This window comes from Pollachius pollachius, assembly GCF_949987615.1.
Source record: "Pollachius pollachius genome assembly, chromosome: 8".
Classification (NCBI taxonomy): Eukaryota; Metazoa; Chordata; class Actinopteri; order Gadiformes; family Gadidae; genus Pollachius; species Pollachius pollachius.
Window position 1 is genome coordinate 9743299 of NC_136941.1, and position 19228 is coordinate 9762526.

The 19228-nt window shown below is 43.3% G+C and overlaps 1 protein-coding gene across 5 annotated transcripts in view; it reads right to left on the minus strand.

Moving 5' to 3' along the window:
* dip2ba (disco-interacting protein 2 homolog Ba) overlaps nt 1-19020 on the minus strand; it is a 40247-nt gene extending 21227 nt beyond the window's left edge. For all 5 annotated transcript variants that reach the window (XM_079741981.1, XM_079741980.1, XM_079741978.1 and 2 more), the window contains exons 1-2: nt 18813-19020; nt 1198-1269 (exon numbers count right to left, since the gene is read on the minus strand). In XM_079741981.1, coding sequence (XP_079598107.1) covers nt 1198-1269; nt 18813-18909 — 169 coding nt within the window. In that variant the 5' untranslated portion in view covers nt 18910-19020. The remainder of the gene's footprint in view (nt 1-1197; nt 1270-18812) is intronic.
* Nucleotides 19021-19228: the final 208 nt, after the last annotated feature.

Consider the following 19228-nt stretch of genomic DNA (forward strand, 5'->3'; position numbering starts at 1 on the left):
GATATTCCATTCTCAAGGCTCACGGCAAGGCCCACTCCAAACAATCAGAGAAGTTCAGAGAAAGAGCACAACCCCCGGCTGTCAATCAACTTTGTGCATGTGATTCAAGGCTAGCATAGCTTATTGAACATATAGTTTGCTAGCTAGCAGCAGTTGCTGGTTGGAAAGATACTTCTTGGTAAGATAAACATAGCTAGGAAAAATAATGCGTAACCTCGCTGTGAAATGTGAGAATGCAATATATCTGCAGTCCTGCTACATTTGTCAAACTCAAATCACAGTAGACAGAGTCAATGATTCGATGTCAATATATATTTGGTGCCCAATTAAAATAATCAAAAGAAAAATTTTGTACCCATTGCAGCTTCCAATCAGATTATTCATGACATGTTCACAGACTGATTCCCAAAATGCTTATAAAGTTGATGCATTCATTTTGTGTCGACTAAATAGTAAGGGAAAATAAGAGAAAAACGAAGTTTAATGACAAATGTAACACACAGTCTTTAAAGAGCTGTAACACAAAGTCTTTACAATGTGCCCTAGATTCTAGGAGGCATGCTTTTTGCCAACTATCAGAAGTGAAAGGAGGTCTAGCAGAATCCTGCAGAGATGAAGGTCGTGGAGGCTCTGGAGACTGACCCAAGGATAGGAGGCGATCATTCAGTTTAAAGCCTCCCAAATACCAGCTCCGGCCAGAAGAACAAGCCATAGACGAAATCCATCAACCATGTTCATTAAAGAAATAAAAGCCCTGATAGTCCAAAGAGTGATCACTTGATTGATATATTTATAAATATTATATATATGCATTAATACAGATTCATTATTAAAAGGCAGCGCTAGCACTAGGGTGGAAAAACAGTCACAGATAATGAGCCATGATTTATCCTTGAGGCAATATGTAGAAACATAAATCTAATGCACATCTCTGCCACAAGATGGCAGACCAAAGCCATTGGGAAAAGTAACAGCCCTACCGATTAGTTACAAAATGTTTCTGATACAACCCAACCTTCGTAAAATATCTAATGTTTCAGTAATGAACAATCATGTTTTTTAGACTCCCTTGGAACAATACAATGATACCAATATCTATGTACACCACCAGATTTATCTCAACAAAACGTAACACAAAGAATACGGCTGGACAGTGTAGGGAGGGGAAGATGACTCTGGGCAGGGAGTGAGTCTTACTTGTAATGTGAGGGATGTAGGGAGTCAGTAGCCTGGATCTCTTCTTCTCATATCCCTTCTGGGTGATGTCACCTAAAAAAGAAGACAAAACCGCAATATTTGGTCAGTCCGAGCAACAAACTCACAAACAGTGTGTGTGTGGGTACATGAGCAAACACACATACTCATATAAATTAACCCAGGCAGACAGTTGTTGCACAGAACCAAAATGACACACACACACTCCTTTGGCGAGCACATTTCCAGGGGGTTGAGTCATAATAATCCTCTTTGGCCAGAGTCTGGTTAATTGCGATCGGTGGTTTAATCCCCCCCCCACACAAGCAGTTGATTAGACCATTGTCTTACTGAGCATAAGCTGTGGCGGACAACATGACAAGAAGCAAGGACACAGACACAGGCACACAGACAAACAGACAGACACACACACACACCCCGAAAACACGATTACTGTACTGGCACTGACACTGAAGCTGGTGGAAAACAATAGCGAGGAGATAGCAGGTCGCCTGAGAACAGCTGTGGGGCAGTCACCAGAACCCTGGAGGAAGCCATGACACGCCGGTTGACATGGGAACCCTGCCTGCCTAGGAAGGGGTGACGCTGGCAGGGGTGATAGGGTTGTTGGGGGGAGGGACCTAGCGGGGGGGGGGTTTGTCCTTGGACTGGCCAGAGAGGGGCAAACGAGGAAAGTCTGCTGAAATGCAAATACACAAGCAGGGAATGGTGTTGGTGTGGAAATGGGTACACACAGCATAGCAAAGTGAATTTACCCAAATAAATAACACGGATCTGCCGACAGTAGACACACAGACAACCCATGTTTTTCCCTCTCCAGTTGTCCCTGCCTGCCCCATTTTTGTGCATCCATCTTTAAAACGTCTTCCTGTATGCCCCAGGGATATCCCTGCACCTACTGCTGAGCTACCCCCCCCCCCCCCCCCCCGCACTGCTTTCTCCCTGCCACTGGCCCCTAGATACAAGTAAAGACAGACAGCAAGTCAGCGTGCAAGCAAGCAAGCGAGCGAGGAGAAGGAAACAAGAGAACGAGAAAGCGAGATAGACAGATAAAGAGACGTGGTGTCTTGAGATGCACGTGTGAAAACAACGATAGAACAAATATCAGAAGGAGATGGGATTGTCAAATAGGTGTGATTGTGTAACAGAGACAGGGTTGGGAATCAATGGCAGGTTTCCTCGATTCAGGTGCATTCTACAGGCTATTGGAACGAGGCCTTGGGCACAAGTCTCAACAATATGCCAATCTTAATCTAACCACACAGACACACACAGTCAGACACACGCTTGGACTGAAGACAGTGAAGTCGTGCAACTGATTGAAAAAGAAACAATGTTCCAGTGAGGATAATGAAATAATGAGCCAGCCTAATGGGGTAGAACAAGACAAAAACAGAGTAGGAGAATAGAACAGAAGAAATTCAAAGTAAGAGAGTGAGACTAAGCAGGGGGCCGATAGTGTTTGTTAGGGAGAGCTGGAGAGATGGACTGTGAGAGAGATAGACTGTGAGCGATGGGGAAACTGCTTTGTTATTATCTAGTGGGGAGGACAGGCAGCATTCAGCAGAGTTCATGCCCGGCTACACACAGGCCTGAGAACCTGGCTATCCTGGAGTGCCAGAAAATAACCCCTGCTAGAGTCAGCGTGTCCAAGACAGCCTATCTGTCTGTCTGTCCGTCTGTGGTTCAGCTTACAATAGCCTGTCTGTCGTTCACACCATCTGACTATGACAGCCTGTCTGTCTGTCTGTTTATGATGACCCGTGTGTCTGTTTTTGATTGTCCGTTTGTATCCATCTGTCCGGTCGTCTGTTTCTCTGCCAAAGACCAGAGGAACACATAAGCAAGCACGAGAAGTGGCCGAACACACACACACACACACACACACACACACACGGAACACTGTAGCCCCATTGTCATTGTACTGCTGTGTTCTTCCAGGCACTTCACAGCACCATGGCCCCTTGGCATGATGCAAGGAGAGTTAGAGAGAGGAATGAGGGATGGAAAGATGGAGAAGGGCAAGGAAGGGGGGGGTGGGTGAGCGTTGGTGGTGGTAGAGGTAGGAGATATCATTGACGCAGACAGAGGTTCTCTGTACGCATCGGGACGTGACAACAGACACAGAGTGGCACAGAGGCCGGCAGTGGTCAGTGGTCAGACCGCGTGGGTGAGTGGGGAGTGTCAGTGACAGAGGGCCAGCTGTGGCAGCTACTTGAAAACAACAGAGCAAGATGTGGGCTTTGAGAGGGCTTGGGCTTGTGTTGTTTTGAGGGAGTGCAATGCACAAGCCCAGGCAAATAGCGTGTGCGTGTGCGTGTGTGTGTGTGTGTGTGTGTGTGCCTGTCGATTTGAATAAATAGAGTGTGTGTAAGTAAAGCGGGAGGTCAGGGGGACAGGATATGAGCCTTACTCCACCCTGCGGTGAGTGAAGCCAAAACCTTCTCCCTGTGTCTGTGTAGAAAAGAAGGAATGTGCTGATTGGAAAACGGCCTGTTAACGGACTGGGCCAACTGGCCAGACACAGCGCCCCATTGGCCAAGAGACCCTCTGCAGGAACTGTTTGTGTGTGTGTGTTTGAGATCGGGAGCATGTGTGCGTGAGTCTGTGTTCACAGCTGGTGCGGGTTAGGTGGTTCTACTACACCGTGAAAAAGAATCGCTGATTGGCCTGAAAGGGCCAGGGACAGCCCAATGACAGTGAGATGTATGTCAGTGTGTCAAATTTGCATGTGTGTGTTTTCTTGTCAACATTAGAAGAGGACAACATCAGCTGAGATTTGATGTGTCTACAGGATTCATGGACGCACACACGCGCCAACACAAAGGGAGACTCCTGTCGTACAGTACACCTCTATGGATGCAGATGGGTGGACTGAGACAGCTGTCCTGGAGCTCATTAAAAAGCGACACGGCAGTGACCCGGTGATTCCTCCCTTAAGCGGCTGTTGTTGACCCCTGACCTCTTGGTAAAAGGAAGATGCATGGTCCTCACTCATTGCTGACAGACTGGCCTAAGTTGTTTTATACCCGCACACACACACACACACACACACACACACACACGACTTCTCAGACATTATTGACGTTTCATTTTGTGACTTCATTCGTCTTGAATGAAAATGATTAGCCATGGCTATATGCACTTCATTTGGGGAAAACAACCTTTAACAGAGGGCAACTCCGTCAGAAACAAAGTGATAAACAGAGGCAATTCAATTATTTCAGCTGGGAGATGATTGTGATTGGACACTGGGAGATTTTGCAAAAATGAGCAGTCAGTATATTCAGAGGGACCGAAAGTGTCGAATGACTTAGGCTTATTGAGAGGGGAGGGTTTAACGAGACTCAACATCCAACCATCGGTCCTTCCCAAGCTGACGGACCTGCACTGGAGGGGAGGTTCGGGGCACCAGGGTTGCCTCTGAATGGTGTTATGGGCATGTTTATAATCCATGTTTATGACCCATTATCCTGCAAGAGCAACGACTGCTTAGGGGCACAATTATTCCAAACGACTGCGTGTATGACCCTTCACCACTATTATTCAAACTGAAGATACAAAAGGTTATTGTTTCTTCAGTTTGAAAATAGGGCTTCATGCTTAATAAAGAGCCGTCTTTTTAAGTCCACATAAGGCGCCCGTCCTCATAATGCAACATGTCAGCTGATCTAATTTGGTCTGTGTGCTGTCCTACAATGTTAAGCTCGCAAACAAGTGTCATATTTGCCAATTGCATTTACATGCAGAGCTGGTGATGACCCTCCTGGCCCTAACACACACACACCTATTTGTTTCTGCAGGATTTACAACCAACCATGCCAGCTAAATAATTACAGTAGAGGGATGGGGGCTTTGGGCTCCGGGGAGGAATTCACATAGCATTAATTTCTCTATAAAAACAAGAGTTTTACGTGATCAACAGAACTGTTTCACTGAATTGATGACAGCAACTGTAAAAGCCCAGAGGAGAAGTACTTTTCTATTGAAAACACATCGGGTCAGAATGATCCCTCATAGGGCTGGTCCGAATAAATAATTCAAGCTCGGATAAACATTCGGTTTCCCCACCGAATATTTATATATTCTGATTTAATTTTTAAAGATTTTATTCAAAGTGCTCATCTTTCCCTGCCTGAATTTGAGCCTGTGAAACCTGTTCTGTTCATGTTTATCAGCCCATCATTATTAGTAGGTGGCGTTCTTTGGGATCGCTTTGCTTAGTTTAAACATTGAAATATATTTACGAAATACGTCCATTATTCAAACCCTTCTGAAACACTTAACACCTTTGGCTTTCCACAACCTCCTATTTATATGCGAGCAACTGTTCGCATATACTGGGAGTGCCACCATGAAAAACAAAATCCTGGGGAGAACGTAAAAATTTTTGATAAATCCGATTATTATTACAACCAGTTGGTCCAAAGTCGGTCGATCTCCGTCGGTCTTGCCGTTCCTCACACTGGACGACACGAGTCAACGTTCTATCAAAGTATTGGAATAATGTTCTTATATCAGAATATTAAAGGAGGATCATTTGGTCATCCCATGTTAGGCCAGGCCATTTTGACGATGGCTACCGTAACCTCCACCAAAGGGTTGACGTAGAGTGTTCTCGAACTCTGACTTATTAATTGTTTAAACCCTAGGGTATTCAGATTAATGGTTAACTAGCCTACAACCTGCGGATCGAAAAATGCATAAAAAAATGTATTCAATCATTTTTAATAAATTTGTATCTAAAAAAATTAATAATTGAATCTTGAATTTAGATTTGAATTCTAACTCACAAACAAATACCAGAGTATTCAGAATTTCGGTTCAGCGCTAATCCTTCAAAATCTCCCCTAATCTGTAATCTCAGATTACACAAACACCAACATAGGTTTACTAGTTTACATACAATGATCCAATCTCTCCATCTGGCTATAGTAGTAAAGGAAGTGTTGGAACTGTGATGCAGGACTGTCTCTAATAGGGATAAACTAGGTGTCTAGTCAGTAGCTGTGCAAAAAAAAGAAAGAAGGAAAGGGCGTCGCAAAATTTAAGAATTTCCACAACATAAGACGAACAATACTGAATTGCTAGTAATAGTCCGAAGGACAGAGCAGTGGAAAGGTAGCCATCTGAGGTCCAATGAGGGTACTTTAATTAAGAAATTCGAGAACTGGACGGTTGTCAGTTATATGGATATGATGAGTTGGTTAAAATCCGTTCTATGGCTTTCAGTTCACATCTCATCGTAGGATGGTGATGAGGGATGAATCGCGAAATTATGTATGATACTTAGTTAAATTTGTTGTTAAAGTGAAAGATGAATCCATAATTGGATAAATGCTCAATCTAATAGTACTGATATTTCAGGTATTGCTGTGTAAGTCTAATGGCATGACAACACAGTGAAAAAAAATCATCAGATCCAGTTAAACAAAGCTTGATCATCTTCACAAATGGTATCTTAATTTCACAATAATAGAGTCGACTCAGAAAGCCATATTATTGAATCTTAACACAAACACACAAAGGATATCTGAAGCTATGGTTTAATTGCTTATGACTAAAGCCAGACACAACGTCCGTCATTGACTATAATATTATTACATTTCATTAAAAGAAGAGCATTTATAATTTAAAACTGTCACTCAACAACCACAGAAAGCTTTGATTTATTGTTTGTTAACAAACAATAACTGAAAACACACAGAAATACAAAAACACAGTGGACAGGCGAAGAGGGCGTCACCTGCAGGATCGTATTTTTAGAAACTATTGAGCCAAGAACGAGGCAGATTAGGAACCAAACAGAACAAACAACATTATCCAAATAATGTGTCCAAACCAGATGCTGTCAGCCGCCACCTGCCTACCAGTCAAGAGGGTTGTGTAATTTCACCATAGTTACCCGACAAGGTTAACAGAGGTGTGTGTGTGTGTGTGTGTGTGTGTGTGTGTGTGTGTGTGTGTGTGTGTGTGTGTGTGTGTGTGTGTGTGTGTGTGTGTGTCTTTTCAGGACATCTAATCATGCTGGTCTGTTTAATGCAGAGGAAACACACACACCCTTATATTAACTGTAGTTCCTAGCCATTAAAAGGACTACTTAACACTGATACATAATATAAAAAAAAGGAGGGCTAGTTCCCAGGGCTCTCTCGCCACTGCATCAGCATGTCCCATTTAAAAAGCAGGCTACAAATCCACTGGGACGAGTTCACTTGAGGGCACCAAGATGGGCAAATCTATGTCTAGGGAGTAGGTTGGAGAAAACCATTGGTTGTCGGAGTTGGGGAGGGTGAGTGACTGAGAGTGAGTGACTGAGAGTAAGAGAACCGTTTCAGCCTAGAAAAGCCTCAGAAGCATGCATAAAACCTTTAAGTCCTTGAGTCACACTGAAAATACTTCTTGACCATGTGAGTTCAAAGCCCAGCTCACTTTACCCTTCCATGCCAGCACATATTGCCACATCCCGATTAAACTAGTCCGTTTACTTACTAGCATTCCCTGGATAGCTGTGGCCTCGCAGATATTTAAGGCTTATGGCAAACCAAAGCTATATAACCGACATACATGAGACCGTCATGATGACATGCTGATACATGTAACCGAAGACTTTGGAAAAAAAAAATGGCTGAAAGTAAAAGCCGAGATGAATCGTGGGATAGGTCATACCTAATAAAAGGAAGGAAGGAAGGACCGAATGAGAGAAACACCAAAAGGCACTGCCAGCCAGCAATTCAGACTAGTCCGGCACGCCAGAATGAAGCATGAAATCACTTGAATAATTATAGCCTTCTGCTAAGAGGAAAACAACAAACTAGGTCAATTGTGTGTGGTTTATTAGATTAAGTTGAAGATCTGCAATGTAAACTGAGTCAGGCCGCTTGCCTCTGTAACAGGGCTGTAGTCAGGATACACAGTATAAATACACCTAAACATTATATCAACCTCACGGGGAAAATTATGTTTCTTTCAGGCTTTTGAAGATACTTTTGGGATTTAGATTTGGCATCCAGGCCCATGCAGGGCTCCGTTTAAGCCTATATGCGGTGTGTGTGTACATTTTGCGATGGCTGAGGAAGCACTTTTAGATCACAGCTGTTTGTACAATTCGCTGAGCTAACTATGGAGAACAGAACAGTTTAAATAAAAGTGCACCAAGCCAGTGAAGATGAACCTGTATATTATATTGAGAGTAGCAATGACTGCCACACCTACTCTTGCCCTTAAAAGATATTCCCCGTAAACAAGTTTGACCGTACTTAAAGTGGGACTTTTTCATAACACAAAATTCAGAGCAATCATTTCAATACAACTTTTTCTGACTGAATGATGATTTTTTTCTACAATGTGTTCCAGTGTTCAAAAGTAAATGTTTACAAAGAGGTAATGATTTTGGAACGGATTGTTTTGCGTCGAGTTTGTAAATAGATCTCTGACTGGGTAGGACTTAATAAAGAAAATGTTAACAAGAAAGTGCAGGCACACACTGTTCCATATAGATAGTCTATGACTAGTCTAGATAGTGGGGTAAACAATAGATATCGCTGTTAATGAGAAATGTCATAGCGCTAAAGATAGTTGCACGGAAAGCATCACCACAATATGAAGCTTGCGAAGCTCCAAAGAACCAATAAAGAGCTATACAAATGGATGACCTGACACTGAGTAATCATTAATTTGAAATGGAAAAATACATAGAGAGAGATCAATGTGTACGGCTTTTATTTTGTTAATTGTGAACTTCAAAGTTCATTGATGTTTCTAAGGCAACCGGCTGTCCATCAATCTACAACACCATTCATGCTTCAGACATAACACATTAAGAAACGGCTGGCCTTTTTAGCACCTTCCAACTGCATTACAATACCACAATGAATCAACTGTGTTACTCAGAAGAACACCAATATTTGGTTTTGGGATTTAAGATAAAGTTAAAAGCTTTTACAAAGAGATATCACCAACATGTGATAACGGGGAGAGGGGTGAGTTATGGATGGTCAATCACTGAGTCAGATCAGTAACGTCATACAAGCATGGACGATGTACTAGTTTTGTTCCACGTTAAGAGATATACAAGCTAAACAATGTCCTCTATGAATCACTTTATGGAGGTTACTGTTGGTCAAAGGAGCCACACTGTTACCTGGACACATTCCAAGGACATTCCCCAGTTGGCGTTTAGGAATAACGTTTAAGATATTTATAGCGTGATGGATGAATAACGTGCTGTCATTGCTACTCTCATTGTGCTTTATCTTTGCTTTTCATCTTTGAGAAGGGGTGGGTTTGCAGGGTAGTTATATTCCACAAGCATTGGGCCTATATGTAATATTTTATTCTTCCAGCAGGTTAAAAGTTTACTATACGGCCATGCACTACACGTGAAGAAAACGTTGGTAACCTTTTAGAAAACCCTTATCAGGCTGTCGTTGTTTGCAATGCATCCTTTTAAACTGAGGGACAAGCTGGTCGCAGTTATATTGGCACGGCAATTAGTTCCTCCACTATCCACATGTCCAGCTATGACAGTTGGGTCAGTGTCTGTATTCAGCATGGTGAGGGTCACACAGAGAAACCCCCTGTAAAACAAATACAGTGTCACTAGGGGAGTTATTTAAAAGTACATAAATAGGTTTGGAAAGGGTTGGCATAAGTCCGGTAGCCCCATGGCACCGGTTCCTTTACGACTAGTATCTATCGGAAAAAATTGCGGGGCCGATTTGGGTGGCTCGGTCCCGTGCCCGAGCTGCTGAAAAAGCCGCCCTCCGGTGCCGAGAAACCACCATAAGGGCCTACACTAACATGGCTGTTTGAGCACGCCACTTGGGATCCTTTGTATGGGGCACTGCCAGTTCCCTCTCCTGTGCGATTCGCTTTCTGACTTTGAATCAACAGCCAAACTGCTGCCGAACTTGGTGCCTGTCACATCAAGTTTGATGAGCCATGGCAGGTAAAAGATTTCACCTCCAATAAATTTGGGTTGATTTAAAAACAGTCAGTTATTGTTAACATGTAACAGGGGAAGAAAATGTACCAAGGACAAATGGGTTCATTTTAATTATTGTAACTGTTCAATCATTGTAGTTGACTTGTTGAATTGTTTTATCCCTGGTATTGGATAAAACCTAAACAATAGCTAATATTATGAATGAGGGTCAGAGCGAAAGTGACATCAACGTGTCAGGTGTCACAGCAGACCTGATGCAGCATTGGGAGACGGGGGAACCAACAGCATGTCCCTTTACGGTCGGAACTACATCCTGCCAACGCGGTCGGCGGTGAACAGACACAAGACCAAACATAATCGTGTGTGAATCATGGAAACAAGAACTCCCTTGGCCTTGCATGGATGACTGGTGGTCAGAAAAGGTCACTTCTTCATCTCAACCGGCAATACCTTCAAACCCCTCCCTCCCTCAAAACGGTCTTGCTTCCCGTTTTGGGATGAATTTTCAGTTTCATGCAAACTGACATACCTTGTCATCTAGATTTTACTTTTACTTGAGTATATTAACTCTATCCAAACATTCCAAAAAGACAAAAGGTTTAGGATGATTAACATTTGATAACCTGAACGTAAAACTATTCTTACATGATGGCAACAATAAAATCAATAACTGATCTCAGCAGGGAAAAAAAATCGCAATTTACAACAATAAACAGCAAAAAGAATTGTCCCTAGGAGATGGTTTGAGTCCAAATGGCAGCAAAAAGGTTCTTTAGATGAGAGATAAGTTAAGATAATGGTACATTACTTAACAAAGACAGGACATGTGAGACATTTAGAGGGCAGAATGTTTAACGGCTTTGCTGAGTCTCTACCTGTACCAATATGGAAAGCTCATAAAGCATGCTCTAAAAAGGTGAATAAGAAACACCAGCTATCCGGGGTGTCCCAAGAGGATTCACAGACCATCAAGGCGAGACAGGGGGGTACCTTGCTGAAAACATTCTAGACGGGGCACGTTCTCGTTCTCCCACCTGCCGTGGTATACCGTCATTATTAAACCAACGGCCCTCTGAAAAACAACCTCCCACCACGGTTACACAGATCTCCAATAAACTAAAAGGGCCATCAAAGTAGAGATGGGCGATATGGCCTAAAATCCATATTGCGATATACATTGCAGCCTCTTGCGATAACGATATATATCACGATATAAAATCTGAACAAATTCAGAACAGGTTACATAGACCCTAAGGAAAGCCAAACTGCTAAATGTATTTAAAAAAAAGAGAAATATAGTATATCATTTCGAGAACATTTATTGTGAAACACTGTAAACATACAACATAATGTTGCAGATAAATAAAATTAGTATTGGGTTTCTTTCCTTTAGTGCAAACCATTCTAAAAGGTACTACACTTAGTTTAAGTCCTTTGTTCTTAAATGCCACCCAAGATGCAGAGAACAGGAAAAACGGGTGTCTTTCTAGATAAGGAACAGACAGTGTACTGACAATTAGGGATGGGAATGATTAATTGATGATCGATCATTGATTGTTACTATTTTTGTCGATTACGTGATATTTTTTATCGATCAAAAGGAGGTTGACCCAGCCGGAGAGGGTGTCTCGGAGACGTTGCTCAACATGGAGCAAAGAGGAGATGGAACGTCTATTGGATATTTGGGTCCGATATCCAAAAGACATTCCGTCTCCTCTTTGCTCCATGTTGAGCCACCACCCGACGGACCGACAAAAGCAAGTAAAAAGTATGCTGGAAAACATAACTTAAAAATGCTGATGCATTTAACACATTCCGAGTCAGGATGAGGGAGAAGGAGTTGGACCTGTCCGCAGATCAATGTATATCACGCTGGATATCCATGATTTTTTACTTTCACCGGTGCTTCCCCCCCCCCCCCCCCTTTTTCTTTAACGCTTTACCCCGCCCCAGACCTTTTTGTCTTTGCATTATCGCGATAGAATTAAAATCTCTATCGTAGGCCATTTTTTATCGTTTATATCGTATATCGTTTATATCGCGCATTACTACATCAAAGAGAGCAGAACATTTGCCCTCACTGACAGATGAAAGCAGCACCCCCCGGAAAGTAATGCAGTAAAAGGGTTGTCATCATTACACAAAAGCTCTTCATGACGTAGTCACACTGTGAGTAACACTGGCTTCATGTTAACTACAGTTTGTCTGCCTCTAAACAGCCATTAAAGTATGAGAGAAAGGTGCCCTTATTATTGAGTATACGGTGAAACCTGATAGTAAAGATATCTATAAAAGAGCTATTGGAGAAGGCGGTTGGAGCATTGGGGGGGGTTAATAGGAGGCACGCACGCACGCACGCACACCTCTGGTTTTGGAATTCTGGTCTAACAGTGCTAATAACAGACCACATAGTGTTACATTACAACAACAAAAGTTGTTAACCCTTCCAACTATTCATTCTCTCAGAGAATTTGTTTAAAATGGCTGTGGTTAGTAAAGAGACCGGTATTGAAACAGTTACAATTTCTCAAGTTCTTAGGCGTGGGGGTTCTCCATTAAATTAAGGGTATACGTAAACATTGTAATTTCAAGAAAGTCACATTGAAGAATTGAATTGCAAATCACATTTAAAATGAATAAGAAACTGTATCCGATTTCTCTTTTTTCTGCTTGTTAGACACAGTTTATGCAAAACAAAATGGCTGGATCCTTCAAGGTCCCGATATAAATCAATTTAACATCCCCACGTTGTGATTCCAATGATGTTGAAACATGAAGCTGCTCTCCTCATTTCAAGTCGATGAAAAGACATCAGGCCAAGAATGAACTAGAGTTGTCGGCATGGAGGGGTTAAAGAAGCAGAAACCACACCCATGTGTTTTCATAGCCTTTGTTTTACCTCATACTCTGGAGAGCTGAATTAAAGGGGTCCATGACTACGACCTAGCCTACAACACAATGTGTTCTGTGGGGCCAAGAAGGGAGATAGAGATCCGTCTGGGTGGGGGTTTCCTGAGGACTTGCTGGAAAATGTATTGTGTCGCCTTTAACTCTAGGACTGTATGATATTACAACAGATAAGAATTGGGCTGTGTAGGCCTACTCAGAAAATGTGATTGACAGTTGTGATTGGATGGCCTGCGCAAAAACAGACCTTTGTCTGTCTCTGTGAAATAAACCTTTGAGCTTAGTTTACCCATAAGCCCTTGCTGTGACCTGGGTTGTTTTTATTTATAGAAACTGAGAAACTGTCTCATATTTTCCATGCAGTCAGCATGATCAAAACTTGCGGAAGTCAATACAGGGTTCAAAACAGACGTCTGCGAGATAAAGAGGTTTAGGAGGAACTGGAAATGCTGAAGAAAATTCAGCAGTCGTGAGTGGATGCCAGTGTCTATTCACAGCCCTTCTAATTCACAAGCTTTCAACAATTAACAAGCATACAGATTGTTGGTTCCGGCTGGACCAAACAGCTGTACGACTGGCCCGAGAAAGGCAGCTCTTCAAGGGCTGCAGTATTTCACACCAGGCCATCGGGTCCCCATGTGACCCACATGTGTTAGATGGCCAGTTAAACAACGCATGTGAAGCCATGTTCCCCTGTGTTGCACCAGAGCTGGCCGCACCCTGCTCAGTGGTCAACACAAGCATGTGACTCAGATTTGCCACCGCACAAATAGAAGTGACATCTCGGACTTCCAAGAAGGAGATGTGTGTCTTAAAACTTCAACAATGGCAGAGCTTTTGTTTGGAAGGGGGACGCTTGTTTTTTCATTCTGAGCCATGAAAGTGAATTTGCCCAGCCCGGCGGGTCTATTTATATTCACAAGAGCATTCTTCAGCATTAGCGCAGTCACAAGCACTCCCAGGCAGCGAATAGAGCCTGGCGATAGCATGGAGGGCCTCTCCATCAGCGTTCAGTGTCTGAGAGCAGCAACACAACTCTACCCAGCTCCATTGTGAACCAAGAGCACTCCATTCGGTCCAGGAGGCCTCCGTCTCGGTGGGTTTAATTGAGAGATGCAGTTAAATTTGAGGGGCTCAGTAAGTCCACTTTATGCAAGGGCTGGAGATGACACAGTGCTATTCATTATTGATACCGCAGAGTCATCCAAGGAGACTTACAGTTACGGATAGTCTTTTTCAGGAGATTGTGAGTCTGGCTTTTTGCTTAAAAGGATGCCTACAGCAGCCTGCATACACCGGGGATCGAACCCAGTACCTTCCGTAGTCAACAGCCTAGTCTCCTAACTAGGCTGTTGTCGCACTAACCACTACACTACCCTACCTGCACCAAGTATCTAGCGGTCTGTTTCTTATGGAAGAAAGAATATGTCTGGATCTAACCTCCAGGTGACTGCAGGATACTAGAGCGGTAGGTTGGAGGCTTGCGCAATCGCAACATCAGCCAGGAGATCCAACACAGTATCTGATCCCATTCTTCCAAGTTGGGAGGCCGGATTGCATAGAGGCAACTAACTGGGGACGGGGGTCTTGACACTGGGGAAAGGGCCATTCATCCATTCAGCACGGTGGTGACTCATGGTTTCGTTGTGAAAGGTGGGCACACTGCTCGCTGACTGAGTACACATTAGGGCAATACAGCCGTTCAAAAACAGGTTCTCTCACTTGGAGTGTGTGTGTCAGCCCCGGAGTGGGGGACACACCTAACGCCGGTGAATCATGGTTCAGCAGGCTTTCCTTAGTGTAAACATGCCTCATGTCTCCACTCACTGATGGTTCGGCTGTGGAGCCCACGTGGGACTTGAGTATCATAAATGTTAAAATAGTGCTGGGTTAAACGAGCACGCCTAGCACTTACACAACCATGTTTACATATACTCCTGGGACACACAGGAATTCAATGTTTTCTAATTATTTGTACATATTTCAGAAAGATTGTTTCTTATTAATCTAGTGAAATTACCAACTTTGGTTTTAAAGGAAAACAGTTTGCTGAACAGTTTTCCAGAACTGGTGACAGTACAAACCCTAACTCCTCATATTTCCAAATTGAAGAACTCGGGAGGGATGATTCTGTCAAGGAAAGTTCCCTTGAATTTCAACGTGAGTCAACACACCATCAGGAGAAAAACAGTTTTTTTTATAAATGTGTACGCTGTTTCAGCAATTTGTTTGGCAATGACATAAAGTAGGGGCTTTGTTGCATTGTATGCCTCTACCTCAACCTGAAAGAAGGAACATTACCAGCAGACGGTCACAAAACCAAGTGATCGTGACAGTCCAAGACTTGGGTTCTGGCATGTGAATTATTCAGCCTACTGCAGGGGAAGACGAGGGGTCCACACTGTTCATTAACTATTTCACACACATTCACCCTATCCCAAGCTCATGATATCATCACACACACACACACACACACACACACACACACACACACACACACACACACACACCAGCCCCCCCCCCCCCCCTCCCCCATCTGCTAGGGCCTGTGGTTTTGGCTCTGAAATCGACACCGAAGATGATTTGTCCCCAAGACCTATTCAACCATAGATTTCTTATTATCAAAAAGCGGATTATTCCTATTTACCAGGTCAGGCTCTTGTGAACTCAGCCCTAGTATGAAATAGGCATCACAGCAATCTGGAGAAAAAGTGTTACCATCATAACACACGTTTGAATAAACAAACATAATCTATTAATTACCATGTAAACCTTTGTGTTTCAATATGTTGTATATGATACAATAAACCACTTGGTATAATAATTAAAATAAATAACTTTCTATCTCAAAGTTGTATAACTAGGCTCAAAGTGGAAGCCAAGTAATCACTCTTAAGATAAGCCAACCAGACACATAGTGTGAGCCATGGCAGCAGTTTAATGGCAGTTTCCATTTTAAAAATGCACAATCTTTTTTTATTCCTCTTTTGTGTTTCTGTTGTTGACAAACCAGCAAGGAGAAGCTGTGGCTCTGCTTCAACAGATCTGTTGAGCAAGAGGAAGTGTCCCGTCTGTCACAACTCCAATTTGTCTCATAAAGCATAACACAATGAATAGCCAGCTTGCCTCTAACCCCGACCCTAAGCAGTGTTGAGGTGGAGAAGGCTTATGACATCACCATGCTCTGATTAGGAGGCATTGTCTTAGTCTCCTCAAAGCGGTTACCGACTGTGGCTAAGAACGCAGCATAACACCCACATCATGATCCCACACAACGCAATTGGAATAGAAGCCGGCATTAGCAAGTGACTACTAAATGCTGAGTGGGATTTTTGGAGAGGTGTGTGCTGACTTGTATGGCAGAAATACTTAAAGGAATCCCCAGCGGTGAAACAAAAAGCAATCCAACTTGTCGTTAGAATGTAATGCACACTCACACAGACTTGGGTGTCTCAATCGCCGAAACTCAAAAAATTAGATGGCAAGGCAAAGAGTCGATTTCCATTTCATGCTTTCTTCAAGGGGGCGGAGGGGATGTCTGACTGGGGGGCGCAGGCTGGCTGGCACACTGAGAGACATTTTAGTGCTATGACTTCTTCACCTCTACTTAGGGCCAAAGGAACTCACTCGCCTAATGACACAAATGGGCACAGTCATTTTCTGCTCCATCCATACACTGGTTGACCTACATATAAAGCCATTGGCAGTAGAAAGTGTAATGCAGACATGACGATTCCCTTGACATGGCAAAGACCAGTTCAGTCCCTGCTGGCCCTGCAAAAATTCCAATGAATCATTCAAGCGTCATAGTTAAATCACTCAGTGCTTTTAACTATAGTAAAATACCCATATTTACAAAGACATTAGTAGATTGCAAGTAATGACACATCCTAACTACCTCATACACAGCATTAAAAGGAATAGAGAAGATGAGCAATGTCCGGTCAACGTCAAGACCGACGACAGTGCCTGCCTACCCTTACACTGGTGGAAAGATGACATCACACAAGAGGGTGGTATGGGAGACGTCTGCTGCTGGCCGAGCTCCCGCTGACATTATAAACACTACACATCATCCTCCACAAGTATGACTGATGACCAGCTCCTCCCTGCCTATGGAGATTACTCTTCCCAGCTTGTGCACAAAGAACCAGTTCAGCTGAATGGCCTAAATGGCAGCAGAGCTCCTTGCCACGGCGGCTCGAACCAGCTGAATGGTGCTCATTGTGTCCTCAAAGTCACTGGGGGCCAGTAGAACTGAGTTGTTTTTTAAGAGAGCATTTGATGGGCCTGTGTTCTTCTCCAAGCAGCACAACAGGCATTTCTGCATGGGTTTGCTATGAACACAGCGAACCTCACACCCTACATGGAAAACACTTGTCAAGTGTGCTAGGACAACAACTGAAAGTGGAGGTACACCAAACAGTAGCTGAGGGTTGCTCAGTTTAAGAACATGAAACAAAAAACAAGCTAGCCTTTATTCTTCAGGCAAATGTCAAGCAACCATGTAGGTTAGGCAGTAAGAGGATTGTGACTTGGGTGGGGTAATTGTTTAATTTCACCAAAATAATGCAGTCAAGTTGTCACCATCAGGGGGAAGGGCTAACAGTGAAGTGACAGTGACCAAAGTAAGGGATGTGGCCAGCTGTTTTGGGGGAGGGGTTGGCTTTGATTTCATCTGTTGACACGTGTGTAAACAGAAACAAACAGACAGCCCCCCACACTCATGCGCTTGCATAAGAAAACGTAAACAAACAAACAACAACAAACGTGTTTACATGCGCTTATAAGTATATAACCATTGTATTATCAAATGTGATTTTAAAACGTCTAAATAGTAAGCATCAAGCAATTTGAAAAAGGCAAGTCACAGGTGAATTTACAGGTGCATGCAGCTCTCTGGTCTCATCACCAGTTTCTATGAGTGGTGTATATCTAGTACGATACCTGGAAACAAGGCCTATGTTAGTCATTATAACAGATCCCATCTCTGGACGGCCAAGAGGATGGCCGCAGGGCTTATCTCTCCCCACTAGCAAGAACCCAAAATGTGAGTCACAGCCGTTGAGCAATACAGTGTGTCAGTTCAGTGGGAATCTGTACTCTCCCCCTGGTTCAATTTGGAATACAAGTCGACCTAACCCACTGTATAAAAAGGAAACCATGGTGAATGGATGTACCTTTACATATCTCAAACCGGACTACATTGTTTACCAATTTGGGAAAAAATTGTAATAGACCAATAACATTCACGGGACTGAAATAAGAGTGAGAGCTTAACATTAATAGATTGTCGCTGAGAATGTCTCCCAGACAGCTAGACAGAGGCACGCCGGGCGGCGTCTTTGACATTCACCTCCATTAGTTCACTGATTTGTCCCAGAAACCTGATACAATGTACATATCCTTAACTTGTAATGAAAGGGCGGGACATAAATACATGAAACTTGAGGCAACGGTTAGTCCTTTCTTTGGCCCATTCGGTACCGCTGCCTGTCATGTAGTGTTAGCTTATTTCCTCAGCCTGCTACCACATCTTGTATTAGCTTACAATGAGCCGGATGGCACCGCGTTTTCTTAAATACTATAAGTCCGCGTCGGCTTTTACTTCTAAAAGGAGTTCTGAAAATACCAAAGGATAGGTGGACATGGTAAACAACTTCCTTGATGTCTCGTAGCTAGACACTCACAATGAACAGCTAGCTTACAATCTGCTGTAGCATCAGCCGTCACCCATCCTTACCTTCAGATAGCTCCAAATCCAACTCCGCCAATTGGTCTCGAACCTCTTTTGGTACACCAGACAAATCCATGGCACGGTCTGCCATGACTGGTAACATAAAAACAACAGTCCTCAAATAAAACGTCAACCTTCTACTGTGAAAAGTACTCCTTGAGACACAAAACAAGCAAGGAATGAGCGAGACAATCCATTTGCACGACTAGCCCCTCCGCCATAATGGGGAAAACTCACCAATGGCAAAGAACGGTCACGTGACACCGTTTACCTTGCCTGTACGTTAAACACTGCATGCGGTCGGAGGGGAAACGCTCGTGCGCCCTCTTGCGCTCAGAGGAATGCATTACAGCTTTGGTCTGTTGACATTGCGAGGCTTACCAGGGGCGTAGCTAGAAATTGATTACATGGGAAGTTGGTAA